This window comes from Taudactylus pleione, unplaced genomic scaffold, assembly GCF_031769625.1.
Source record: "Taudactylus pleione unplaced genomic scaffold, aTauple2 ptg000632l, whole genome shotgun sequence".
Classification (NCBI taxonomy): domain Eukaryota; kingdom Metazoa; phylum Chordata; class Amphibia; order Anura; family Myobatrachidae; genus Taudactylus; species Taudactylus pleione.
Genome location: NW_028285034.1, coordinates 1,524,102 through 1,551,229, shown reverse-complemented (window position 1 = coordinate 1,551,229; position 27,128 = coordinate 1,524,102). Strand labels below are relative to the sequence as shown.

Sequence of the window (27,128 nt, the reverse complement as noted above, 5' to 3'; positions counted from 1 at the left end):
GGATTTTAACACTTGCACTGCATCTGAAAATGGCGGGACTTGGGAGGGAGGGGTTCTAAGGAACGTTATACGCATATATTGGTGAAGGTTATCAGTCCATCTCTTACATTATGCATCATGGTACTTTACACTAGGCTCATTAATAAGTTGAGCAACTTCTATGGGAGATGCAATGAATAATATTAACAACATTTCCACGATGTCCTATTTCCACACAGGGCCGGCTCTTCCATTAGGCAGCTTTAGGCAGCTGCCTAGGGCTCCAGGATCTGGGGGTATCACAGAGTCTGCCTATCACAATATTAAGGATGTCTCTGAGAGAGACATGACTGTTGTACTAAATGCAGGAGACAGCTGAAGAACTTCTAAGATGCCACCTCCTCACCCCAGGGGCTGGAAAGTGGGTATTTGTGGTGGTGGTTTCAGTAGGCTGAGGTTTTGCCTAGGGTGCCGAGAAACCTTGCACCGGCCCTGTTTCCATACATGTATATCTTTCTAAAACTGAGAAAAGCAATGAACTCTTGGTGGCACCTGGGGACCAGAAATAAGGATCCGCAGCCAAAAATGCAGAACATCGGGAGTCATTTGCTAAGCTGCGAACTGTTGGGTCACCTCCAGGTTCTTACATCATTTCCACCAGAGAAAAGAGTATTAAGAGTGGTCACGTGTGATGGGAGATACAGACGTACACACAGAGGTCTCAGAATGGAGAATACATTATAAATGTACAAGGATGATGGACATGGAAGCTCTGGGGCAAACGTTTTATTGTGCTCAGGGGTAGAAATGAGCTAATTCTGGAAGACACAGTAGGTTTTGTATACAAGGCAATAAATACTGGTAACAAATTTCTACAAATGGAAAGTCTAGGTCCATGGAAATTGTCTGTCATGTTTCCGCCGTGCCTTTGTTCTGTTCTGGATCCATGAATTGGACTTTGGGCATGATGAGTCCGGAGTTGTTCCGTCTCATGGAATTGGTCCTCCGCATGGAGTTGTTTCTGCGCATGGAATTGCGCTTCCGCAGCGAGTTCTGATGAGACAACTCACTCTTCTGCAGAGTTTGGATCAGGATGGACGGCTTCTCGTCTAGCTCCCGGGCGCTGCAGTATGGCGTGGCCACTTTAATTGTATTGCCGAACTTGGAGTAATCCACTGAGTATACCCCTTCTTCCTCCGAGACAACGGACACAAAGCGGTGTCCCCATAGGATCTCCTCCGTGATGTAGGAGGTCCGAGCTTGAGTTGTGATTCCTGTGGTCTCCACAACTCCCTCTAATAAAACAATAACCTCCAGGTCTTGACTGGACAGGTCTGACGCAGAAATGTCATAAAGTGGACTTCTCCTGTCTATTACATGAGAAATAATTAACGGGGCCACCAGAAATATATTGTTGCTCTCAATCGGGTTGTCCACTGGAACGTCAATTTGATGACTAGGAATGACTTCTCCTTCTGGAGTGATGGTTTTCCTGATCACCTGTATCCTGACAGAGGCGCTAATGATCATGCTCTTACGCAGGTCCCCAACCCGAAACATGAGACAAAGTTTCCCGTTCCTCACGGTGATGACTGCGTGGCGGCTGAAGATCAAGGTCTCTGCTCGGCGGTGGGACTGGGCTGTTTTCATGAAGATACAGCCCAGCATGACGGCATTCACAATTAGGCCCACAATGTTTTGCATGATGAGGAGAGTTATGGCCAGGGGGCACTGTTCTGTCATCATTCGCCCCCCGAATCCGATGGTGACTTGCACCTCGATGGAGAAGAGGAAGGCGGCTGTGAATGACCTGTGAGGGCAAAAGAAAGTGTGAATTGCTACAAAGCATACAAATAGGATGTCTAATCACACATGGCCCATAGCAGATGTCACAATACAAAGGAAGTATATTGGAGAATGTTATACTTAAAGAACTATGTATCTCACTCAGGGCCTGATTCAGACCCGGTCGCGAGCGCTGAGCGCTCGTAACCAGGTCGATGTTTGCCCACTTGGCATGCGCACGACGATATTATAGTGAGCTAGAAATGCGGAGTTAACAGTAACTGGATGCTGCCCCCTGACTTAAGGGTCATCGTAGAGTTTTTCCACTAAGCAAAGAGACCAGCATATATCATCCACCTGGAAGAGATGTTATCAGCTACTTTCAACTAAGTTAAGTTTACACAACTTACACAGTAAGCACACAATGGCCCTGATTCAGACCCACTCGCGAGCGGCTGTCCGCTCGCAAGTGGGTCGATGGTCTGCACTGCGCATGCGCACGACGGAGGGAGCTCCGTCATGCGCATGCGCGAGACGCGACGAGCGAAGGACTTTCCTTCGCTCGTAGTGTCTCATAAAAGGGGCCGTGCTGTCGATGTTGATTGACAGCATGCCCCCTTTGGTGGGCGTGCCAGGGGCGTGCCTGCCAGACGGAGGCGTTCCCAAGGGAACGCCTACCGTCAGAAGCCGGCCCCACTGACATCACTAGTGATGTCAGTGGGAGTGATTTTGGCTCTGATAGAGCCAAAATCACTCCTGGCCTTGCGGTTGAGAAACTCAACCGCAGGCTTCTGCTCGCAGTGGCGATGGACGCGATGGTCAAGACCATCGCGACCATCATCATGCACGCTCGTATATGCTGTGGGTGGTGACCCACAGCTATACGAGCGTCCAGGAGGACGCTCCATATTTATGGAGGTGGGCCCTGATTCAGAGCGAGCGCTCTGGTCAGAGCGTCCGGCTCTGAATCAGGGCCAATGCTCCTACAGAAAGCACACAATGGACCTCATTCAGGGGGTCATTCAGACCCGGTCGTTAGAGCCGATGCGCTCGGACCGGGTCGATGGTCCCCCACAGAGCATGCGCACGACGGCGCCGGCGCCGTCGTGCGCATGCATGAGACCCGCTACGATCGACAGCGCCAGTCGTAGCGGGTCTCGATCCAAAGGGGACGAGCTGTCGATGTTGATTGACAGCTCGGCCCATTTGGAAGGCAGGCCAGGGGGGTGGCAGCCCAAACGGGGGCATTCCCATGGGAACGCCTGCCATTTTGGGGAGGCCCCACTGACATCACTAGTGATGTCAGTGGAGAGCTTCCGGCTCTGACAGAGCCAGAAGCTCTCCGGGGCTTACGACAAGTGAGACCCTACCCTAGGGTCTTGTCGTAAGCCCCGATGGTAGCGATGGTCTCTGACCATTGCGACCATCACCCGAGCGGTCGTTAGAGCTGTGGGTGTTAACCCACAGCCTAACGACCGCAACAGAGGCGGGCGGTCAGGATACAAGTGGCCGCCCAGTTTCTGAGCGACCGCTTGCATCCTCCCACCGCCTCTGAATGAGGCCCTCAGAGTCAATCGCGAGCGCCGATGTGCTCGTAACCGGCGCGATGGTTTGGCCTGTTCACGCGCAGCGGCCGCACTGCGCGTGCGCAAGCCCCGGAGCGACAGAGAAACTCTGTCGCTCTGGAGCTCGCTACCAAAGGGGCGGCTGTCGATGTTGATCGACAGCTGCCCCCGTTTGGTAGGTGGTCTGGGGGGTGGTTTCCAAAACGGAGGTGTTCCTTTACGAACGCCTACCGTTTTGTGGGCGGCCGCACTGACATCATCAGTGATGTCAGTGGCGAGCTTCCTGCTCCATCAGAGCAGAAAGCTCCCTGGGGCTTTCGAGTGCCCAGACCCTACCCTAGGGTCTGGTCGTAAGCCCGGATGGTCGCGATGGTGATCACCATCGCGACCATCAACCTGGTCGGCCATTAAGCTGTGGGTGGTAACCCACAGCTTAATGATCGACAAGGAGGTGACCATTCAGGATGCAAGCGGCCGCCCTGATTCAGTGCGACCGCTTGCATCTAACGACCGCCTCTGAATGAGGTCCAATGTACCTACAGTAAGCACACAATGTATCTAGCTGCCAATGCTTACACGCTACACAAATATGACATATGAAATAAATATAACACAACTGATGAGAATCCAAGAGAAAAAAATAGGGAGAAATAAGGCTTTGGCGCTAGTCCTCCAGTTATCTCCCCAGGCCCCATCCTCAATCAGCGCAGCCAGTCTCGTCACAAGTGGGGTGTGGGATGCACCCGGGAATCACCCGTTGAGGGGTGACACCAAGGTGCATACTCCCCTCAGTGGCAGGAGTCGGGTGCGGCATTGTAGCATTATGTCCAGCACTCTGCTCCTGACACAGTGAGGGAGCCGGCACTGCAAATACACTGATCTCCGGGGGCAGCCTGCACCTCCAGGGGAGCCCCCCTTCCCCGTGGGTTCGGACTGTGAGAACACGCCCCCACTGCAAGGTCACGCCCCCTTTCTTGCCAGGGTGCGGTATCAGCCCATCCACCCCTACCCGCACCAGATGTGAAAACAGGTAGGAAGGCCACTGAGCACAGTCACAGCCCAATATTACTGTAACAGCACCTACAAATGTTTTATCACAGAAAGTAGAGCACAGTCATGGCCGGCTGTAGTTCACGATGCCTACTGGGTAAAATTGTAAGTCCCCGCCCACAACAACACAATGACGCCTAGAGGTGAAGCTCAGGGCCGTAACTAGGTGCGTGCAACATGTGCCGTCATGGGCGTGATGTCATGATGCGAACACAGACACATGGGATCTGAGAAACGCTGGGCCGCCTGTCTGTTTAAATGACGTTACATGGGCGTGCATAAATTAGCCACTGCGAGTGCATATGCAGCTGTGCGTGTCAGAAGAGCTCCCAAGTCTGCGACACGTCAGACCTGGCGCAAGAGTAAGATGGCTGCCGATGTGCGTTGAGGTTACCGATATTTGCACGGGTAAGTGTCGTCGCACGCAGGCAAGTAGGCAGTTCGAGTGATCTTTGCAGACATTAGCATATATTCGCAGCTGCGTTGCGTACTTAATTGCAGCTGCGATCGTATTATCCTCCATCTCTGAATGAGACGCAATGTGTCCTCCGGACTGTATGACCCATCGGGTCCTGGGGAACATAGGAGCAATCACGCTAACACAAGAACAAGAATTCTATACATGACGCGCAGATTTGTACTACGCCATATTAACATTTTTGAATGCTTATTATTACAATTAATAATATGTATAAACCCTGTTGGTATATTTAAAACACCTGGTAAGTATCTGTTTAACTGTGAATATAAAACAATTACTTTTTGCAAAGATCTCATCTTAGTCCCCCAAAAGTGACCCTCACTGAATATGTCTCCTCCCTCTCATTAACATATAGCGCGCCACTGACTACAGCCAATGGCATAATGCAGAACTAGGCGGTCCATAGGCAGTAATTCTGGACGTAGGCTGGACGTGACCAACGTCCATTGTCCCCCTGAGGGTAAATAAATTGTCTGGTGTTAGAATGATGCCGACTGCGTTTGCAAAAGCAAACAAGAAAGATCACTTCAGGGTGCCCGACATTCACAGAGTACAGCATCCGTTGTCTCCCACCATATTAGAAATCCGCTCAGTAACGCACGTTAGATACACTGTACCAGAGATTGTATCTAATCAGCAGATACAGAGTATTGTAGCATTTGCACTCCTGACCCTTAGACAGTATTATACATGTGACTTCCGCAGGCTACAAAATCAGACTCATGTCTGTAACTTACATTATCCCGAATCAGTCACTTTTACAGGCTAATTCTTAACGTGATATTGTTCTATTTGTGCTTGCCTAGCAAAATATATTAATAAACTGCTATACTTTTACGTGCACTTTCTCTGCTAAATGTGGGCCTCATAGGAGATAGGAGAAGTCTCTGGGTAAGAGATAGGAGGAGCCTCTGGGTAAGAGATAGGAGAAGCCCCTGGGTAAGAGATAGGAGGAGCCTCTGGGTAAGAAATACGAGAAGCCCCTGGGTAAGAGATAGGATAAGCCCCTGGGTAAGAGATAGGAGAAGCCCCTGGGTAAGAGATAGAAGGAGCCTCTGGGTCAGAGATAGGAAAAGCCTCTGAGTAAGAGATAAGAAAAGCTTCTAGGTAAGAGATAGGAGAAGCCTCAGGGTAAGAGACAGGAGAAGCCCCTGGGTAAGAGATAGAAGCCCCTGGGTAAGAGATAGGAGAAGCCTCTGGTTAAGAGATAGGAGGAGCCTCTGGGTAAGAGATAGTAGAAGCCCCTGGGTAAGAGATAGCAGAAGAATCTGGGTAAGAGATAGGAGAAGCCTCTGGTAGGAGATAGGAGAAGCCTCTGGTAGGAGATAGGAGAAGCCTCTGGTAAGAGATAGGAGAAGCCTCTGGGTTAGAGATAAGAGAAGCCTCTAGTAAGAGATAGGAGAAGCCCCTGGGTAAGAGATAGGAGAAGCCTCTAGGTAAGAGATTGCAGAAACTTCTGGGTAAGAGATAGGAGGATCCTCTGGGTAAGAGATAGGAAAAACCTCTGGGTAAGAGATAGGAGAAGCCTCTAGGTAAGAGATAGGAGAAACCTCTGGGTAAGAGATAGGAGAAGCCTCTGGGTGAGAGATAGGATAAGCTCCTGGGTAAGAGATAGGAGAAGCCTCTGGGTAAGAGATAGGAGGAGCCCCTGGGTAAGAGATAGGAGGAGCCTCTGGGTAAGAGATAGGAGGAGACCCTGGGTAAGAGATAGGAGAAGCCTCTGGATTAGTGATAGGAGGAGCCCTTTGGGAAGAGATAGGAGAAGCCTCTGGGTAAGAGATAGGAGAAGCCTCTGGGTAAGAGATAGGGAGAGCCTCTGGGTAAGAGATAGGAGAAGCCCCTGGGCAAGAGATAGGAGAAGCCCCTGGCTAAGAGATAGGAGGAGCCTCTGGGTAAGAGACAGGAAAAGCCTCTGTGTAAGAGATAAGAAAAGCCTTTAGGTAAGAGACAGGAGAAGCCCATTGGTAAGAGATAGGAGAAGCCCCTGGGTAAGAGACAGGAGAAACCTCTGGGTAAGAGATAGAAGCCCCTGGGTAAAAGATAGGAGAAGCACCTTTGAAAGAGATAGGAGGAGCCTCTGGGTAAGAGATAGGAAAAGCCTCTGGGTAAGAGATAAGAAAAGCCTCTAGGTAAGAGATAGGAGAAGCCCTTGGGTAAGAGATAGGAGAAGCCTCTGGGTAAGAGACAGGAGAAACCTCTGGGTAAGAGATAGAAGCGCCTGGGTAAGAGACAGGAGAAGCCCCTGGGTAAGAGATAGGAGGAGCCTCTGGGTAAGAGATAGGAAAAGCCTCTGGGTAAGAGATAAGAAAAGCCTCTAAATGAGAGATAGGAGAAGCCCTTGGGTAAGAGATAGGAGAAGCCTCTAGGTAAGAGACAGGAGAAGCCCATGGGTAAGAGATAAAAGCCTATGGGTAATAGATAGGAGTAGCCTCTGGGAAAGAGATAGAAGGAGCCTCTGGGTAAGAGATTGTAGAAGCCCCTGGGTAAGAGATAGGAGAAGCCTCTGGGTAAGAGATAGGAGAGGTCTCTGGGTAAGAGATAGGTGAAGCCTCTGGTAGGAGATAGGAGAAGCCTCTGGTAAGAGTTAGGAGAAGCCTCTGGGTTAGAGATAGGAGAAGCCTCTGCGTAAGAGATAGGAGAAGCCTCTAGGTAAGAGATAGAATAAACTTCAGGGTAAGAGATAGGAGGATCCTCTGGGTAAGAGATAGGAAAAAAACCTCTGGGTAAGAGATAGGAGAAGCCTCTAGGTAAGAGATAGGAGAAACCTCTGGGTAAGAGATAGGAGGAGCCTCTGGGTAAGAGATAGGATAAGCTCCTGGGTAAGAGATAGGAGAAGCCTCTGGGTAAGAGATAGGAGGAGCCCCTGGGTAAGAGATTCAAGAAGCCTCTGGGTAAGAGATAGGAGGAGCCTCTGGGGTAAGAGATAGGAGAAGCCTGTAGGTAAGAGATAGGAAAAATCTCTGGGTAAAAGATAGGATAAGTCTCTGGGTAAGAGATAGGAGAAGCCTCTGGGTAAGAGATAGGAGAAGCCTCTGGGTAATAGATAGGAGGAGCCTCTGGGTAAGAGACAGGAGAAGTCTCTGGGTAAGAGACAGGAGAAGTCTCTGAGTAAGAGACAGGAGGAGCCTCTGTGTAAGAGACAGGAGGAGCCTCTGGGTAAGAGATAGGAGAAGCCTCTGGTTAAGAGATAGGAGAAGCCTCTTGGTAAGAGATAGGAGAAGCACGTGGGTAAGAGAAAATAGAAGCCTTTGGGTAAGAGATAGGAGGAGCCTCTGGTAGGAAAAAGGTGAAGCCTCTGGGTAAGAGACAGGAGAAGCCTCTGGGTAAGCAACAAGAGGAGCCTCTGGGTAAGAGATAGGAATAGTCTATGGGTAAGAGATAGGAGAAGCCCCTGGGTAAGAGATAGGATAAGCTCCTGGGTAAGAGATAGGAGAAGCCTCTGGGTAAGAGATCGGAGGAACCCCTGGGTAAGAGATAGGAGAAGCCTCTGGGTAATAGATAGGAGAAGCCTCTGGGTAAGAGATTGAAGGAGCCTCTGGGTAAGAGATTGGAGGAGCCTCTGGGTAAGAGATAGGAGAAGTCTCTGGTTAAGAGAAGGGAGAAGCCTCTGGGTAAGAGATAGAAGGAGACCCTGAGTAAGAGATAGGAGGAGCCTCTGGGTAAGAGATAGGAAAAGCACCTGGGTAAGAGATAGGAGAAGCTCCTGTTTAAGAGATAGTAGAAGCCTCTGGATAAGAGATAGGAGAAGTATCTGGGTAAGAGATAGGAGGAGCCCCTGGCTAAGAGATAGGAGAAACTCTTGGATAAGAGCGAGGAGAAGCCTCTGGGTTAGAGATAGGAGAAGCCTCTGGGTTACAGATAGGAGAAGAATCTGGGTAAGAGATAGGAGAAGCTTATAGGTAAAAGATAGGAGAAGTCCCTGGGTAAGAGATAGGAGAAGCTCCTGAGTAAGAGATTGAAGCCTCTGGGTAAGAGATAGGAGAAGCCTCTGGGTAAGAGATAGGAGAAGCCTCTGGGTAAGAGATAGGAGGAGCCCCTGGGTAAGAGATAGGAGAAGCCTCTTGGTAAGAGATAGGAGAAGCCCCTGGGTAAGAGATAAAGAGATAGGAGTTGCCTCTGGGTAAGAGATAGGAGAAGCCTCTAGGTAAGAGATAGGAAAAGCATCTGGGTAAGAGATAGGGTAAACTCCAGGGTAAGAGATAGGAGAAGCCCCTGGGTAAGAGATAGGAGAAGCCTCTGGTTAAGAGAAAGGAGAAGCCCCTGGGTAAGAGATAGGAGAAGGCCCTGGGTAAGAGATAGGAGGAGCCTCTGGGTAAGAGACAGAAGAAGTCTCTGGGTAAGAGACAGGAGAAGTCTCTGGGTAAGAGATAGGAGAAGCCGTTGGGTAAGAGATAGGAGAAGCCCCTTGGTAAGAGATAGGAGAAGCCTCTAAGTAAGAGAAAGGAGGAGCCTCTGGGTATGAGATAGGAGAAGCCTCTGGTTAATGGATAGGAGAAGCCTCTAGGTAAGAGATAGAAGAAACTTCTGGGTAAGAGATAGGAGGATCCTCTGGGTAAGAGAAAGGAGAAACCTCTGGGTAAGAGATAGGAGAAGCCTCCAGGTAAGAGATAGGAGAAACCTCTGGGTAAGAGATAGGAGAAGCCTCTGGGTAAGAGATAAGAGAAGCTCCTGTGTAAGTGATAGGAGAAGCCTCTGGGTAAGAGATAGGAGAAGCCCCTGGGTAAGAGATAGGAGAAGCCTCTGGGTAAGAGATAGGAGAAGCTCCTGGGTAAGTGATAGGAGAAGCCTCTGGGTAAGAGATAGGAGAAGCCCCTGGGTAAGAGATAGGAGAAGCCTCTGGGTAAGAGAAAGGAGAAGCCCCTGGGTAAGAGATAGGAGAAGCCCCTGGGTAAGAGATAGGAGTAGCCTCTGGGTAAGAGATAAGAGAAGCCCCTGGGTAAGAGATAGTATAAGCTCCTGGGTAAGAGATAGGAGAAGGCTCTGGGTAAGAGATAGGAGGAGCCCCTGGGTAAGAGATAGGAGAAGCCTCTGGGTAAGAGATAGGAGAAGCCTCTGGGTAAGAGATAGGAGAAGCCTCTGTGTAAGAGATTGATGGAGCCTCTGGGTAAGAGATTGGAGGAGCCTCTGGGTAAGAGATAGGAGATGCCTCTGGTTAAGAGATAGGAGAAGCCTCTCGGTAAGAAATTGAAGGAGACCCTGGGTAAGAGAGGAGAAGCCTCTGGTTAAGAGATAGGAAAAGCACCTGGGTAATAGATAGGAGAAGCTCCTGGGTAAGAGATAGGAGAAGCCTCGGGGTAAGAGATAGGAGAAGAATCTGGGTAAGAGATAGGAGGAGAACCTGGGTAAGAGATTTGAGAAGCCTCTGGGTAAGAGATAGGAGGAGACCCTGGATAAGAGATAGTAGAAGCCTCTGGTAGAAGATAGGAGAAGCCTCTGATAAGAGATAGGAAAAGGCTCTGTTTTAGAGATAGGAGAAGCCTCTGGGTAAGAGGTAGGAGAAGCCTCTAGGTAAGTGATAGAAGAAACTTCTGGGAAAGAGATAGGAGGATCCTCTGGGTAAGAGATAGGAAAAACCTCTGGGTAAGAGATAGGAGAAGCCTCTGGGTAAGAGATAGGAAAAGCACCTGGGTAAGAGATAGGAGAAGCTCCTGTTTAAGAGATAGTAGAAGCCTCTGGGTAAGAGATAGGAGAAGCATCTGGGTAAGAGATAGGAGGAGCCCCTGGCTAAGAGATAGGAGAAACTCTTGGATAAGAGCGAGGAGAAGCCTCTGAGTTAGAGATAGGAGAAGCCTCTGGGTTACAGATAGGAGAAGAATCTGGGTAAGAGATAGGAGAAGCTTATAGGTAAAAGATAGGAGAAGTCCCTGGGTAAGAGATAGGAGAAGCTCCTGAGTAAGAGATTGAAGCCTCTGGGTAAGAGATAGGAGAAGCCTCTGGGTAAGAGATAGGAGAAGCCTCTGCGTAAGAGATAGGAGGAGCCCCTGGGTAAGAGATAGGAGAAGCCTCTTGGTAAGAGATAGGAGAAGCCCCTGGGTAAGAGATAAAGAGATAGGAGTTGCCTCTGGGTAAGAGATAGGAGAAGCCTCTAGGTAAGAGATAGGAAAAGCATCTGGGTAAGAGATAGGGTAAACTCCTGGGTAAGAGATAGAAGAAGCCCCTGGGTAAGAGATAGGAGAAGCCTCTGGGTAAGAGAAAGGAGAAGCCCCTGGGTAAGAGATAGGAGAAGCCCTTGGGTAAGAGATAGGAGGAGCCTCTGGGTAAGAGACAGAAGAAGTCTCTGGGTAAGAGACAGGAGAAGTCTCTGGGTAAGAGATAGGAGAAGCCGTTGGGTAAGAGATAGGAGAAGCCCCTTGGTAAGAGATAGGAGAAGCCTCTAAGTAAGAGAAAGGAGGAGCCTCTGGGTATGAGATAGGAGAAGCCTCTGGTTAATGGATAGGAGAAGCCTCTAGGTAAGAGATAGAAGAAACTTCTGGGTAAGAGATAGGAGGATCCTCTGGGTAAGAGAAAGGAGAAACCTCTGGGTAAGATATAGGAGAAGCCTCCAGGTAAGAGATAGGAGAAACCTCTGGGTAAGAGATAGGAGAAGCCTCTGGGTAAGAGATAGGAGAAGCTCCTGGGTAAGTGATAGGAGAAGCCTCTGGGTAAGAGATAGGAGAAGCCCCTGGGTAAGAGATAGGAGAAGCCTCTGGGTAAGAGATAGGAGAAGCTCCTGGGTAAGTGATAGGAGAAGCCTCTGGGTAAGAGATAGGAGAAGCCCCTGGGTAAGAGATAGGAGAAGCCTCTGGGTAAGAGAAAGGAGAAGCCCCTGGGTAAGAGATAGGAGAAGCCCCTGGGTAAGAGATAGGAGTAGCCTCTGGGTAAGAGATAAGAGAAGCCCCTGGGTAAGAGATAGTATAAGCTCCTGGGTAAGAGATAGGAGAAGGCTCTGGGTAAGAGATAGGAGGAGCCCCTGGGTAAGAGATAGGAGAAGCCTCTGGGTAAGAGATAGGAGAAGCCTCTGGGTAAGAGATAGGAGAAGCCTCTGTGTAAGAGATTGATGGAGCCTCTGGGTAAGAGATTTGAGGAGCCTCTGGGTAAGAGATAGGAGATGCCTCTGGTTAAGAGATAGGAGAAGCCTCTCGGTAAGAAATTGAAGGAGACCCTGGGTAAGAGATAGGAGAAGCCTCTGGTTAAGAGATAGGAAAAGCACCTGGGTAATAGATAGGAGAAGCTCCTGGGTAAGAGATAGGAGAAGCCTCAGGGTAAGAGATAGGAGAAGAATCTGGGTAAGAGATAGGAGGAGAACCTGGGTAAGAGATTTGAGAAGCCTCTGGGTAAGAGATAGGAGGAGACCCTGGATAAGAGATAGTAGAAGCCTCTGGTAGAAGATAGGAGAAGCCTCTGATAAGAGATAGGAAAAGGCTCTGTTTTAGAGATAGGAGAAGCCTCTGGGTAAGAGGTAGGAGAAGCCTCTAGGTAAGTGATAGAAGAAACTTCTGGGAAAGAGATAGGAGGATCCTCTGGGTAAGAGATAGGAAAAACCTCTGGGTAAGAGATAGGAGAAGCCTCTAGGTAAGAGATAGGAGAGACCTCTGGGTAAGAGATAGGAGAAGCCTCTGGGTAAGAGATAGGATAAACTCCTGGGTAAGAGATAGGAGAAGCCTCTGGGTAAGAGATAGGAGGAGCCCCTGGGTAAGAGATAGGAGGAGCCTCTGGGTAAGAGATAAGAAAAATCTCTGGCTAAAAGATAGGTGAAGTCTCTGGGTAAGAGATAGGAGAAGCCTCTGGGTAAGAGATAGGAGAATCCTCTGGGTAATAGATAGGAGGAGCCTCTGGGTAAGAGACAGGAGAAGTCTCTGGGTAAGAGACAGGAGAAGTCTCTGGGTAAGAGACAGGAGGTGCCTCTGGGTAAGAGACAGGAGGAGCCTCTGGGTAAGAGATAGGAGAAGCCTCTGGTTAAGAGATAGGAGAAGCCTGTTGGTAAGAGATAGGAGAAGCCCCTGGGTAAGAGAAAAGAGAAGCCTTTGGGTAAGAGATAGGAGGAGCCTCTGGTAGGAGAAAGGAGAAGCCTCTGGGTAAGAGACAGGAGAATCCCCTGGGTAAGAGATAGGATATGCTTCTGGGAAAGAGATAGGAGAAACCTCTGGGTAAGAGACAGGAGGAGCCTCTGGGTAAGAGATAGGAGTAGTCTCTGGGTAAGAGATAGGAGAAGCCCCAGGGTAAGAGATAGGATAAGCTCCTGGGTAAGAGATAGGAGAAGCCTCTGGGTAAGAGATAGGAGGAGCCCCTGGGTAAGAGATAGGAAAGCCGCTGGGTAAGAGATAGGAGAAGTATCTGGGTAAGAGATTGAAGGAGCCTCTGGGTAAGAGATTGGAGGAGCCTCTGGGTAAGAGATAGCAGAAGCCTCTGGTTAAGAGATAGGAGAAGCCTCTGTGTAAGAGATAGAAGGAGACCCTGGGTAAGAGATAGGAGGAGCCTCTGGGTAAGAGATAGGAAAAGCACCTGGGTAAGAGATAGGAGAAGCTCCTGTTTAAGAGATAGTAGAATCCTCTGAGTAAGAGATAGGAGAAGCATCTGGGAAAGAGATAGGAGGAGCCCCTGGCTAAGAGATAGGAGAAACTCTTGGATAAGAGCGAGGAGAAGCCTCTGGGTAAGAGATAGGAGAAGCCTCTGGGTTACAGATAGGAGAAGAATCTGGGTAAGAGAAAGGAGAAGCTTCTAAGTAAGAGATAGGAGAAGTCCCTGGGTAAGAGATAGTAGAAGCTACTGAGTAAGAGATTGAAGCCTCTGGGTAAGAGATAGAAGAAGCCTCTGGGTAAGAGATAGGAGAAGCCTCTGGGTAAGAGATAGGAGAAGCCCCATGGTAAGAGATAGGAGAAGCCTCTGGGTAAGAGATAGGAGAAGCCCCTGGGTAAGAGATAAAGAGATAGGAGTTGCCTCTTGGTAAGAGATAGGAGATTCCTCTATGTAAGAGATAGGAAAAGCATCTGGGTAAGAGATAGGGTAAGCTCCTGGGTAAGAGATAGGAGAAGCCTCTGGGTAATAGATAGGAGAAGTCTCTGGGTAAGAGATAGGAGAAATCTCTGGGTAAGAGATAGGAGAAGCCTCTGGGTAATAGATAGGAGAAGCCCATGGGTAAGAGATAGGAGAAGCCTCTGGGTAAGAGATAGGAGGAGACTCTGGGTAAGAGATAGGAGAAGCCTCTGGGTAATAGATAGGAGAAGTCTCTGGGTAAGAGACAGGAGAAGTCTCTGGGTAAGAGATAGGAGAAGCCCTTGGGTAAGAGATAGGAGAAGCCCATGGGTAAGAGATAGGAGAAGCCTCTGGGTAAGAGATAGGAGGAGACTCTGGGTAAGAGATAGGAGAAGCCTCTGGTTAAGGGATAGGAGAAGCCTCTGGGTAAGTGATAGGAGGAGCCCTTTGGTAAGAGATAGGAGAAGCCTCTGGGTAAGAGATAATAGAAGAATCTGGGTAAGGGATAGGGGGAGCCTCTGGGTAAGAGATAGTAGAAGCCCCTGGGTAAGAGATAGGAGAAGCCCCTGGGTAAGAGATAGGAGGAGCCTCTGGGTAAGAGATAGGAAAAGCCTCTGTGTAAGAGATAAGAAAAGCCTTTAGGTAAGAGACAGGAGAAGCCATTTGGTAAGAGATAGGAGAAGCCCCTGGGCAAGAGATAGGAGAAGCCTCTGGGTAAGAGATAGAAGCCCCTCGGTAAGAGATAGGAGAAGCCCCTTGGTAAGAGATAGGAGGTGCCTCTGGGTAAGAGATAGGTAAAGCCTCTGGGTAAAAGATAAGAAAAGCCTCTAGGTAAGAGATAGGAGAAGCCCTTGGGTAAGAGATAGGAGAAGCCTCTGGGTAAGAGACAGGAGAATCCCCTGGGTAAGAGATAGAAGCCCCTGGGTAATAGATAGGAGAAGCCTCTGGGTAAGAGATAGGAGGAGCCTCTGGGTAAGAGATAGGAGAAGCCCCTGGGTAAGAGATAGGAGAAGCCTCTGGGTAAGAGATAGGAGAAGCCTCTGGGGAAGAAATAGGAGAAGCCTCTGGTAGGAGATACGAGATGCCTCTGGTAAGAGATAGGAAAAGCCTCTGGGTTAGAGATAGGAGAAGCCTCTAGGTAAGAGATAGGAGAAGCCCCTGGGTAAGAGATACGAGAAGCCTCTAGGTAAGAGATAGAAGAAACTTCTGGGTAAGAGATAGGAGGATCCTCTGGGTAAGAGATAGGAGGAACCTCTGGGTAAGAGATAGGAGAAGCCTCCAGGTAAGAGATAGGACAAACCTCTGGGTAAGAGATAGGAGAAGCCTCTGGGTAAGAGATAGGAGAAGCTCCTGGGTAAGAGATAGGAGAAGCCTCTAGGTAAGAGATAGGAGAAACCTCTGGGTAAGAGATAGTAGAAGCCCCTGGGTAAGAGATAGTAGAAGCCTCTGGGTAAGAGATAGGAGGAGCCTCTGGGTAAGAGATAGGAGGAGCCTCTGGGTAAGAGATAGGAGGAGCCTCTGGGGTAAGAGATAGGAGGAGCCTGTGGGTAAGAGATAGGAGGAGCCTGTGGGTAAGAGATATGAGAAGTCTCTGGGTAAGAGATAGAAGAAGCCTCTGGGTAATAGATAGGAGGAGCCTCTGTGTAAGAGACAGGAGAAGTCTCTGGGTAAGAGATAGGAGAAGCTCCTGGGTAAGAGATAGGAGACGCCTCTGGGTAAGAGATAGGAGAAGCCCCTGGGTAAGAGATAGGAGAAGCCTCTGGGTTAGAGATAGGAGAAGCCCCTGGGTAAGCGATAGGAGAAGCCCTTGGGTAAGAAATAGGAGTTGCCTCTGGGTAAGAGATAGGAGAAGCCCCTGGGTAAGAGATAGGAGAAGCCCCTGGGTAAGAGATAGGATAAGCTCCTGGGTAAGAGATAGGAGCAGCCTCTGGGTAAGAGATAGAAGGAGCCCCTGGGTAAGAGATAGGAGAAGCCTCTGGGTAAGAGATAGGAGAAGCCTCTGGGTAAGAGATAGGAGAAGCCTCTGGGTAAGAGATAGGAGAAGCCTCTGGGTAAGAGATTGATGGAGCCTCTGGGTAAGAGATTGGAGGAGCCTCTGGGTAAGAGATAGGAGACGCCTCTGGTTAAGAGATAGGAGAAGCCACTGGGGAAGAAATAGAAGAAGACCCTGGGTAAGAGATAGGAGAAGCCTCTGGGTAAGAGATAGGAAAAGCACCTGGGTAATTGATTGGAGAAGCTCCTGGGTAAGAGATAGGAGAAGCCTCTGGGTAAGAGATAGGAGAAGCATCTGGGTAAGAGATAGGAGGAGACCCTGGGTAAGAGATAGGAGAAGCCTCTGGGTAAGAGATAAGAAAAGCCTTTAGGTAAGAGACAGGAGAAGCCCATTGTTAAGAGATAGGAGAAGCCCCTGGGTAAGAGACAGGAGAAACCTCTGGGTAAGTGATAGAAGCCCCTGGGTAAAAGATAGGAGAAGCACCTTTGTAAGAGATAGGAGGAGCCTCTGGGTAAGTGATAGGAAAAGCCTCTGGGTAAGAGATAAGAAAAGCCTCTAGGTAAGAGATAGGAGAAGCCCTTGGGTTAGAGATAGGAGAAGCCTCTGGGTAAGAGACAGGAGAAACCTCTGGGTAAGAGATAGAAGCGCCTGGGTAAGAGATAGGAGAAGCCCCTGGGTAAGAGATAGGAGGAGGCTCTGGGTAAGAGATAGGAAAAGCCTCTGGGTAAGAGATAAGAAAAGCCTCTAAATAAGAGATAGGAGAAGCCCTTGGGTAAGAGATAGGAGAAGCCTCTAGGTAAGAGACAGGAGAAGCCCATGGGTAAGAGATAAAAGCCTATGGGTAGTAGATAGGAGTAGCCTCTGGGAAAGAGATAGAAGGAGCCTCTGGGTAAGAGATTGTAGAAGCCCCTGGGTAAGAGAAAGGAGAAGCCTCTGGGTAAGAGATAGGAGAGGTCTCTGGGTAAGAGATAGGTGAAGCCTCTGGTAGGAGATAGGAGAAGCCTCTGGTAAGAGTTAGGAGAAGCCTCTGGGTTAGAGATAGGAGAAGCCTCTGCGTAAGAGATAGGAGAAGCCTCTTGGTAAGAGATAGAAGAAACTTCAGGGTAAGAGATAGGAGGATCCTCTTGGTAAGAGATAGGAAAAAAACCTCTGGGTAAGAGATAGGAGAAGCCTCTAGGTAAGAGATAGGAGAAACCTCTGGGTAAGAGATAGGAGGAGCCTCTGGGTAAGAGATAGGATAAGCTCCTGGGTAAGAGATAGCAGAAGCCTCTGGGTAAGAGATAGGAGGAGCCCCTGGGTAAGAGATAGGAGAAGCCTCTGGGTAAGAGATAGGAGGAGCCTCTGGGGTAAGAGATAGGAGAAGCCTGTGGGTAAGAGAAAGGAAAAATCTCTGGGTAAAAGATATGATAAGTCTCTGGGTAAGAGATAGGAGAAGCCTCTGGGTAAGAGATAGGAGAAGCCTCTGGGTAATAGATAGGAGGAGCCTCTGGGTAAGAGACAGGAGAAGTCTCTGGGTAAGAGACAGGAGAAGTCTCTGAGTAAGAGACAGGAGGAGCCTCTGGGTAAGAGACAGGAGGAGCCTCTGGGTAAGAGATAGGAGAAGCCTCTGGTTAAGAGATAGGAGAAGCCTCTTGGTAAGAGATAGGAGAAGCCCCTGGGTAAGAGAAAAGAGAAGCCTTTGGGTAAGAGATGGGAGGAGCCTCTGGTAGGAAAAAGGTGAAGCCTCTGGGTAAGAGATAGGAGAAGCCCCTGGGTAAGAGAAAGGATATGCTCCTGGGAAAGAGAGAGGAGAAGCCTCTGGGTAAGGGACAGGAGGAGCCTCTGGGTAAGCAACAGGAGGAGCCTCTGGGTAAGAGATAGGAATAGTCTATGGGTAAGAGATAGGAGAAGCCCCTGGGTAAGAGATAGGATAAGCTCCTGGGTAAGAGATAGGAGAAGCCTCTGGGTAATAGATAGGAGAAGTCTCTGGGAAAGAGATAGGAGAAATCTCTGGGTAAGAGATAGGAGAAGCCTCTGGGTAATAGATAGGAGGAGCCTCTGGGTAAGAGACAGGAGAAGTCTCTGGGTAAGAGACAGGAGAAGTCTCTGGGTAAGAGATAGGAGAAGCCCTTGGGTAAGAGATAGGAGAAGCCCCTGGGTAAGAGATAGGAGAAGCCTCTAGGTAAGAGATAGTAGGAGCCTCTGGGTAAGAGATAGGAGAAGCCTCTGGTTAAAGGATAGGAGAAGCCTCTGGGTAAGTGATAGGAGGAGCCCTTTGGTAAGAGATAGGAGAAGCCTCTGGGTAAGAGATAGTAGGAGCCTCTGGGTAAGGGATAGGGGAAGCCTCCAGGTAAGAGATAGTAGAAGCCCCTGGGTAAGAGATAGGAGAAGCCCCTGGGTAAGAGATAGGAGGAGCCTCTGGGTAAGAGATAGGAAAAGCCTCTGTGTAAGAGATAAGAAAAGCCTTTAGGTAAGAGACAGGAGTAGCCGTTTGGTAAGAGATAGGAGAAGCCCCTGGGTAAGAGATAGGAGAAGCCTCTGGGTAAGAGATAGAAGCCCCTCGGTAAGAGATAGGAGAAGCCCCTGGGTAAGAGATAGGAGGTGCCTCTGGGTAAGAGATAGGTAAAGCCTCTGGGTAAGAGATAAGAAAAGCCTCTAGGTAAGAGATAGGAGAAGCCCTTGGGTAAGAGATAGGATAAGACTCTGGGTAAGAGACAGGAGAATCCCCTGGGTAAGAGATTGAAGCGCCTGGGTAATAGATAGGAGAAGCCTCTGGGTAAGAGATTGGAGGAGCCTCTGGGTAAGAGATAGTAGAAGCCCCTGGGTAAGAGATAGGAGAAGCCTCTGGGTAAGAGATAGGAGAAGCCTCTGGGTAAGAGATAGGAGAAGCCTCTGGTAGGAGATACGAGATGCCTCTGGTAAGAGATAGGAAAAGCCTCTGGGTTAGAGATAGGAGAAGCCTCTAGGTAAGAGATAGGAGAAGCCCCTGGGTAAGAGATAGGAGAAGCCTCTAGGTAAGAGATAGAAGAAACTTCTGGGTAAGAGATAGGAGGATCCTCTGGGTAAGAGATAGGAGAAACCTCTGGGTAAGAGATAGGAGAAGCCTCCAGGTAAGAGATAGGAGAAACCTCTGGGTAAGAGATAGGAGAAGCCTCTGGGTAAGAGATAGGAGAAGCTCCTGGGTAAGAGATAGGAGAAGCCTCTAGGTAAGAGATAGGAGAAACCTCTGGGTAAGAGATAGTAGAAGCCCCTGGGTAAGAGATAGTAGAAGCCTCTGGGTAAGAGATAGGAGGAGCCTCTGGGTAAGAGATAGGAGGAGCCTCTGGGTAAGAGATAGGAGGAGCCTCTGGGGTAAGAGATAGGAGGAGCCTGTGGGTAAGAGATAGGAGGAGCCTGTGGGTAATAGATAGGAGGAGCCTGTGGGTAAGAGATAGGAGAAGCCTCTGGGTAATAGATAGGAGGAGCCTCTGTGTAAGAGACAGGAGAAGTCTCTGGGTAAGAGATAGTAGAAGCTCCTGGGTAAGAGATAGGAGTAGCCTCTGGGTAAGGGATAGGAGAAGCCCCTGGGTAAGAGATAGGATAAGCTCCTGGGTAAGAGATAGGAGAAGCCTCTGGGTAAGAGATAGAAGGAGCCCCTGGGAAAGAGATAGGAGAAACTCTTGGATAAAAGATAGGAGAAGCCTCTGGGTAAGAGATAGGAGAAGCCTCTGGGTTAGAGATAGGAGAAGACTCTGGGTAAGAGATTGGAGAAGCTTCAGGGTAAGAGATAGGAGAAGTCCCTGGGTAAGAGAGAGGAGAAGGTCCTGGGTAAGAGATAGGAGAAGCTCCTGGGTAAGAGACAGGAGAAGCCTTTGGGTAAGAGATAGGTGAAGTCTCTGGGTAAGAGATAGGAGAAGCCTCTGGGTAAGAGATAGGAGAAGCCTCTGGGTAAGAGATTGATGGAGCATCTCGGTAAGAGATTGGAGGAGCCTCTGGGTAAGAGATAGGAGACGCCTCTGGTTAAGAGATAGGAGAAGCCACTGGGTAAGAAATAGAAGGAGACCCTGGGTAAGAGATAGGAGAAGCTTCTGGGTAAGAGATAGGAAAAGCACCTGGGTAATAGATTGGAGAAGCTCCTGGGTAAGAGATAGGAGAAGCCTCTGGGTAAGAGATAGGAGAAGCATCTGGGTAAGAGATAGGAGGAGACCCTGGGTAAGAGATAGGAGAAGCCTCTGGGTAAGAGAAAGGAGAAGCCTCTGGGGAAGAGATAGGAGATACCTCTGGGTAAGAGATTGATGGAGCCTCTGGGTAAGAGATTGGAGGAGCCTCTGGGTAAGAGATAGGAGAAGTCTATGGTTAATAGATAGGAGAAGCCTCTGGGTAAGAGATAGATGGAGACCCTGGGTAAGAGATAGGAGGAGCCTCTGGGTAAGAGATAGGAAAAACACCTGGGTAAGAGATAGCAGAAGCTCCTGGGTAAGAGATAGGAGACTCCTCTGGGTAAGAGATAGGAGAAGCATCTGGGTAAGAGATAGGAGGAGCCCCTGGGAAAGAGATAGGAGAAACTCTTGGATAAAAGATAGGAGAAGCCTCTTGGTAAGAGATAGGAGAAGCCTCTGGGTTAGAGATAGGAGAAGACTCTGGGTAAGAGATTGGAGAAGCTTCAGGGTAAGAGATAGGAGAAGTCCCTGGGTAAGAGAGAGGAGAAGGTCCTGGGTAAGAGATAGGAGAAGCTCCTGGGTAAGAGACAGGAGAAGCCTTTGGGTAAGAGATAGGAGAAGCCTCTGGGTAAGAGATAGGAGGAGCCTCTGGGTAAGAGATAGGAGGAGCCTCTGGGGTAAGAGATAGGAGAAGCCTGTGGGTAAGAGAAAGGAAAAATCTCTGGGTAAAAGATAGGATAATTCTCTGGGTAAGAGATAGGAGAAGCCTCTGGGTAAGAGATAGGAGAAGCCTCTGGGTAATAGATAGGAGGAGCCTCTGGGTAAGAGACAGGAGAAGTCTCTGGGTAAGAGACAGGAGAAGTCTCTGAGTAAGAGACAGGAGGAGCCTCTAGGTAAGAGACAGGAGGAGCCTCTGGGTAAGAGATAGTAGAAGCCTCTGGTTAAGAGATAGGAGAAGCCTCTTGGTAAGAGATAGGAGAAGCCCCTGGGTAAGAGAAAAGAGAAGCCTTTGGGTAAGAGATGGGAGGAGCCTCTGGTAGGAAAAAGGTGAAGCCTCTGGGTAAGAGATAGGAGAAGCCCCTGGGTAAGAGAAAGGATATGCTCCTGGGAAAGAGATAGGAGAAGCCTCTGGGTAAGAGACAGGAGGAGCCTCTGGGTAAGCAACAGGAGGAGCCTCTGGGTAAGAGATAGGAATAGTCTATGGGTAAGAGATAGGAGAAGCCCCTGGGTAAGAGATAGGATAAGCTCCTGGGTAAGAGATAGGAGAAGCCTCTGGGTAAGAGATAGGAGGAGCCCCTGGGTAAGAGATAGTAGAAGCCTCTGGGTAAGAGATAGGAGAAGACTCTGGGTAAGAGATTGAAGGAGCCTCTGGGTAAGAGATTGGAGGAGCCTCTGGGTAAGAGATAGGAGAAGCCTCTGGTTAAGAGATAGGAAAAGCCTCTGGGTAAGAGATAGAAGGAGACCCTGGGTAAGAGATAGGAGGAGCCTCTGGGTAAGAGATAGGAAAAGCACCTGGGTAAGAGATAGGAGAAGCTCCTGTTTAAGAGATAGTAGAAGCCTCTGGGTAAGAGATAGGAGAAGCATCTGGGTAAGAGATAGGAGGAGCCCCTGGCTAAGAGATAGGAGAAACTCTTGGATAAGAGCGAGGAGAAGCCTCTGGGTTAGAGATAGGAGAAGCCTCTGGGTTACAGATAGGAGAAGAATCTGGGTAAGAGATAGGAGAAGCTTATAGGTAAAAGATAGGAGAAGTCCCTGGGTAAGAGATAGGAGAAGCTCCTGAGTAAGAGATTGAAGCCTCTGGGTAAGAGATAGGAGAAGCCTCTTGGTAAGAGATAGGAGAAGCCTCTGGGTAAGAGATAGTAGAAGCCCCTGGGTAAGAGATAGGAGAAGCCTCTTGGTAAGAGATAGGAGAAGCCCCTGGGTAAGAGATAAAGAGATAGGAGTTGCCTCTGGGTAAGAGATAGGAGAAGCCTCTAGGTAAGAGATAGGAAAAGCATCTGGGTAAGAGATAGGGTAAACTCCTGGGTAAGAGATAGGAGAAGCTCCTGGGTAAGAGATAGGAGAAGCCTCTGGGTAAGAGATAGGAGGAGCCCCTGGGTAAGAGATAGGAGAAGCCTCTGGGTAAGAGATAGGAGAAGCCTCTGGGTAAGAGATTGAAGGAGCCTCTGGGTAAGAGATTGGAGGAGCCTCTGGGTAAGAGATAGGAGAAGCCTCTGGTTAAGAGATAGGAGAAGCCTCTGGGTAAGAGATAGAAGGAGACCCTGGGTAAGAGATAGGAGGAGCCTCTGGGTAAGAGATAGGAAAAGCACCTGGGTAAGAGATAGGAGAAGCTCCTGTTTAAGAGATAGTAGAAGCCTCTGGGTAAGAGATAGGAGAAGCATCTGGGTAAGAGATAGGAGGAGCCTCTGGGGTAAGAGATAGGAGAAGCCTGTGGGTAAGAGAAAGGAAAAATCTCTGGGTAAAAGATAGGATAAGTCTCTGGGTAAGAGATAGGAGAAGCCTCTGGGTAAGAGATAGGAGAAGCCTCTGGGTAATAGATAGGAGGAGCCTCTGGGTAAGAGACAGGAGAAGTCTCTGGGTAAGAGACAGGAGAAGTCTCTGAGTAAGAGACAGGAGGAGCCTCTGGGTAAGAGACAGGAGGAGCCTCTGGGTAAGAGATAGGAGAAGCCTCTGGTTAAGAGATAGGAGAAGCCTCTTGGTAAGAGATAGGAGAAGCCCCTGGGTAAGAGAAAAGAGAAGCCTTTGGGTAAGAGATGGGAGGAGCCTCTGGTAGGAAAAAGGTGAAGCCTCTGGGTAAGAGATAGGAGAAGCCCCTGGGTAAGAGAAAGGATATGCTCCTGGGAAAGAGATAGGAGAAGCCTCTGGGTAAGAGACAGGAGGAGCCTCTGGGTAAGCAACAGGAGGAGCCTCTGGGTAAGAGATAGGAATAGTCTATGGGTAAGAGATAGGAGAAGCCCCTGGGTAAGAGATAGGATAAGCTCCTGGGTAAGAGATAGGAGAAGCCTCTGGGTAAGAGATAGGAGGAGCCCCTGGGTAAGAGATAGGAGAAGCCTCTGGGTAAGAGATAGGAGAAGCCTCTGGGTAAGAGATTGAAGGAGCCTCTGGGTAAGAGATTGGAGGAGCCTCTGGGTAAGAGATAGGAGAAGCCTCTGGTTAAGAGATAGGAGAAGCCTCTGGGTAAGAGATAGAAGGAGACCCTGGGTAAGAGATAGGAGGAGCCTCTGGGTAAGAGATAGGAAAAGCACCTGGGTAAGAGATAGGAGATGCTCCTGTTTAAGAGATAGTAGAAGCCTCTGGGTAAGAGATAGGAGAAGCATCTGGGTAAGAGATAGGAGGAGCCCCTGGCTAAGAGATAGGAGAAACTCTTGGATAAGAGCGAGGAGAAGCCTCTGGGTTAGAGATAGGAGAAGCCTCTGGGTTACAGATAGGAGAAGAATCTGGGTAAGAGATAGGAGAAGCTTATAGGTAAAAGATAGGAGAAGTCCCTGGGTAAGAGATAGGAGAAGCTCCTGAGTAATAGATTGAAGCCTCTGGGTAAAAGATAGGAGAAGCCTCTTGGTAAGAGATAGGAGAAGCCTCTGGGTAAGAGATAGTAGAAGCCCCTGGGTAAGAGATAGGAGAAGCCTCTTGGTAAGAGATAGGAGAAGCCCCTGGGTAAGAGATAAAGAGATAGGAGTTGCCTCTGGGTAAGAGATAGGAGAAGCCTCTAGGTAAGAGATAGGAAAAGCATCTGGGTAAGAGATAGGGTAAACTCCTGGGTAAGAGATAGGAGAAGCTCCTGGGTAAGAGATAGGAGAAGCCTCTGGGTAAGAGATAGGAGGAGCCCCTGGGTAAGAGATAGGAGAAGCCTCTGGGTAAGAGATAGGAGAAGCCTCTGGGTAAGAGATTGAAGGAGCCTCTGGGTAAGAGATTGGAGGAGCCTCTGGGTAAGAGATAGGAGAAGCCTCTGGTTAAGAGATAGGAGAAGCCTCTGGGTAAGAGATAGAAGGAGACCCTGGGTAAGAGATAGGAGGAGCCTCTGGGTAAGAGATAGGAAAAGCACCTGGGTAAGAGATAGGAGAAGCTCCTGTTTAAGAGATAGTAGAAGCCTCTGGGTAAGAGATAGGAGAAGCATCTGGGTAAGAGATAGGAGGAGCCCCTGGCTAAGAGATAGGAGAAACTCTTGGATAAGAGCGAGGAGAAGCCTCTGGGTTAGAGATAGGAGAAGCCTCTGGGTTACAGATAGGAGAAGAATCTGGGTAAGAGATAGGAGAAGCTTATAGGTAAAAGATAGGAGAAGTCCCTGGGTAAGAGATAGGAGAAGCTCCTGAGTAAGAGATTGAAGCCTCTGGGTAAGAGATAGGAGAAGCCTCTTGGTAAGAGATAGGAGAAGCCTCTGGGTAAGAGATAGTAGAAGCCCCTGGGTAAGAGATAGGAGAAGCCTCTTGGTAAGAGATAGGAGAAGCCCCTGGGTAAGAGATAAAGAGATAGGAGTTGCCTCTGGGTAAGAGATAGGAGAAGCCTCTAGGTAAGAGATAGGAAAAGCATCTGGGTAAGAGATAGGGTAAACTCCTGGGTAAGAGATAGGAGAAGCCCCTGGGTAAGAGATAGGAGAAGCCTCTGGGTAAGAGAAAGGAGAAGCCCTTGGGTAAGAGATAGGAGAAGCCCCTGGGTAAGAGATAGGAGGAGCCTCTGGGTAAGAGACAGGAGAAGTCTCTGGGTAAGAGACAGGAGAAGTCTCTGGGTAAGAGATAGGAGAAGCCCTTGGGTAAGAGATAGGAGAAGCCCCTTGGTAAGAGATAGGAGAAGCCTCTAGGTAAGAGAAAGGAGGAGCCTCTGGGTATGAGATAGGAGAAGCCTCTGGTTAATGGATAGGAGAAGCCTCTAGGTAACAGAGAGAAGAAACTTCTGGGTAAGAGATAGGAGGATCCTCTGGGTAAGAGAAAGGAGAAACCTCTGGGTAAGAGATAGGAGAAGCCTCCAGGTAAGAGATAGGAGAAACCTCTGGGTAAGAGATAGGAGAAGCCTCTGGGTAAGAGATAGGAGAAGCTCCTGGGTAAGTGATAGGAGAAGCCTCTGGGTAAGAGATAGGAGAAGCCCCTGGGTAAGAGAAAGGAGAAGCCCCTGGGTAAGAGATAGGAGAAGCCCCTGGGTAAGAGATAGGAGTAGCCTCTGGGTAAGAGATAAGAGAAGCCCTGGGTAAGAGATAGGATAAGCTCCTGGGTAAGAGATAGGAGAAGGCTCTGGGTAAGAGATAGGAGGAGCCCCTGGGTAAGAGATAGGAGAAGCCTCTGGGTAAGAGATAGGAGAAGCCTCTGGGTAAGAGATAGGAGAAGCCTCTGTGTAAGAGATTGATGGAGCCTCTGGGTAAGAGATTGGAGAAGCCTCTGGGTAAGAGATAGGAGATGCCTCTGGTTAAGAGATAGGAGAAGCCTCTGGGTAAGAAATAGAAGGAGACCCTGGGTAAGAGATAGGAGAAGCCTCTGGGAAAGAGATAGGAAAAGCACCTGGGTAATAGATAGGAGAAGCTCCTGGGTAAGAGATAGGAGAAGCCTCTGGGTAAGAGATAGGAGAAGAATCTGGGTAAGAGATAGGAGGAGAACCTGGGTAAGAGATAGGAGAAGCCTCTGGTAGAAGATAGGAGAAGCCTCTGGTAAGAGATAGTAAAAGGCTCTGTTTTAGAGATAGGAGAAGCCTCTGGGTAAGAGGTAGGAGAAGCCTCTAGGTAAGAGACAGAAGAAACTTCTGGGTAAGAGATAGGAGGATCCTCTGGGTAAGAGATAGGAAAAACCTCTGGGTAAGAGATAGGAGAAGCCTCTAGCTAAGAGATAGGAGAGACCTCTGGGTAAGAGATAGGAGAAGCCTCTGGGTAAGAGATAGGATAAACTCCTGGGTAAGAGATAGGAGAAGCCTCTGGGTAAGAGATAGGAGGAGCCCCTGGGTAAGAGATAGGAGGAGCCTCTGGGTAAGAGATATGAAAAATCTCTGGCTAAAAGATAGGTGAAGTCTCTGGGTAAGAGATAGGAGAAGCCTCTGGGTAAGAGATAGGAGAATCCTCTGGGTAATAGATAGGAGGAGCCTCTGGGTAAGAGACAGGAGAAGTCTCTGGGTAAGAGACAGGAGAAGTCTCTGGGTAAGAGACAGGAGGAGCCTCTGGATAAGAGACAGGAGGAGCCTCTGGGTAAGAGATAGGAGAAGCCTCTGGTTAAGAGATAGAAGAAGCCTCTTGGTAAGAGATAGGAGAAGCCCCTGGGTAAGAGAAAAGAGAAGCCTTTGGGTAAGAGATAGGAGGAGCCTCTGGTAGGATAAAGGAGAAGCCTCTGGGTAAGAGACAGGAGAATCCCCTGGGTAAGAGATAGGATATGCTCCTGGGAAAGAGATAGGAGAAACCTCTGGGTAAGAGACAGGAGGAGCCTCTGGGTAAGCGACAGGAGGATCCTCTGGGTAAGAGATAGGAGTAGTCTCTGGGTAAGAGATAGGAGAAGCCCCAGGGTAAGAGATAGGATAAGCTCCTGGGTAAGAGATAGGAGAAGCCTCTGGGTAAGAGATAGGAGTAGCCCCTGGGTAAGAGATAGGAAAGCCGCTGGGTAAGAGATAGGAGAAGCATCTGGGTAAGAGATTGAAGGAGCCTCTGGTAAGAGATTGTAGGAGCCTCTGGGTAAGAGATAGGAGAAGCCTCTTGTTAAGAGATAGGAGAAGCCTCTGTTTAAGAGATAGAAGGAGACCCTGGGTAAGAGATAGGAGGAGCCTCTGGGTAGGAGATAGGAAAAGCACCTGGGTAAGAGATAGGAGAAGCTCCTGTTTAAGAGATAGTAGAAGCCTCTGAGTAAGAGATAGGAGAAGCATCTGGGTAAGAGATAGGAGCAGCCCCTAGCTAAGAGATAGGAGAAACTCTTGGATAAGAGCGAGGAGAAGCCTCTGGGTAAGAGATAGGAGAAGCCTCTGGGTTACAGATAGGAGAAGAATCTGGGTAAGAGAAAGGAGAAACTTCTAAGTAAGAGATAGGAGAAGTCCCTGGGTAAGAGATAGTAGAAGCTCCTGAGTAAGAGATTGAAGCCTCTGGGTAAGAGATAGAAGAAGCCTCTGAGTAAGAGATAGGAGAAGCCTCTTGGTAAGAGATAGGAGAAGCCCCATGGTAAGAGATAGGAGAAGCCTCTGGGTAAGAGATAGGAGAAGCCCCTGGGAAAGAGATAAAGAGATAGGAGTTGCCTCTGGGTAAGAGATAG

At 49.1% G+C, this 27,128-nt stretch overlaps 1 protein-coding gene across 1 annotated transcript in view; it reads right to left on the bottom strand.

Moving 5' to 3' along the window:
* Positions 1–881: 881 nt before the first annotated feature.
* KCNJ8 (potassium inwardly rectifying channel subfamily J member 8) overlaps positions 882–27,128 on the bottom strand; it is a 66,709-nt gene continuing 40,462 nt past the window's right edge. The window contains exon 2 of the mRNA XM_088454796.1: positions 882–1,789. Within this exon, the coding sequence (XP_088310922.1) occupies positions 889–1,789 (901 nt within the window). The 3' untranslated portion in view covers positions 882–888. The remainder of the gene's footprint in view (positions 1,790–27,128) is intronic.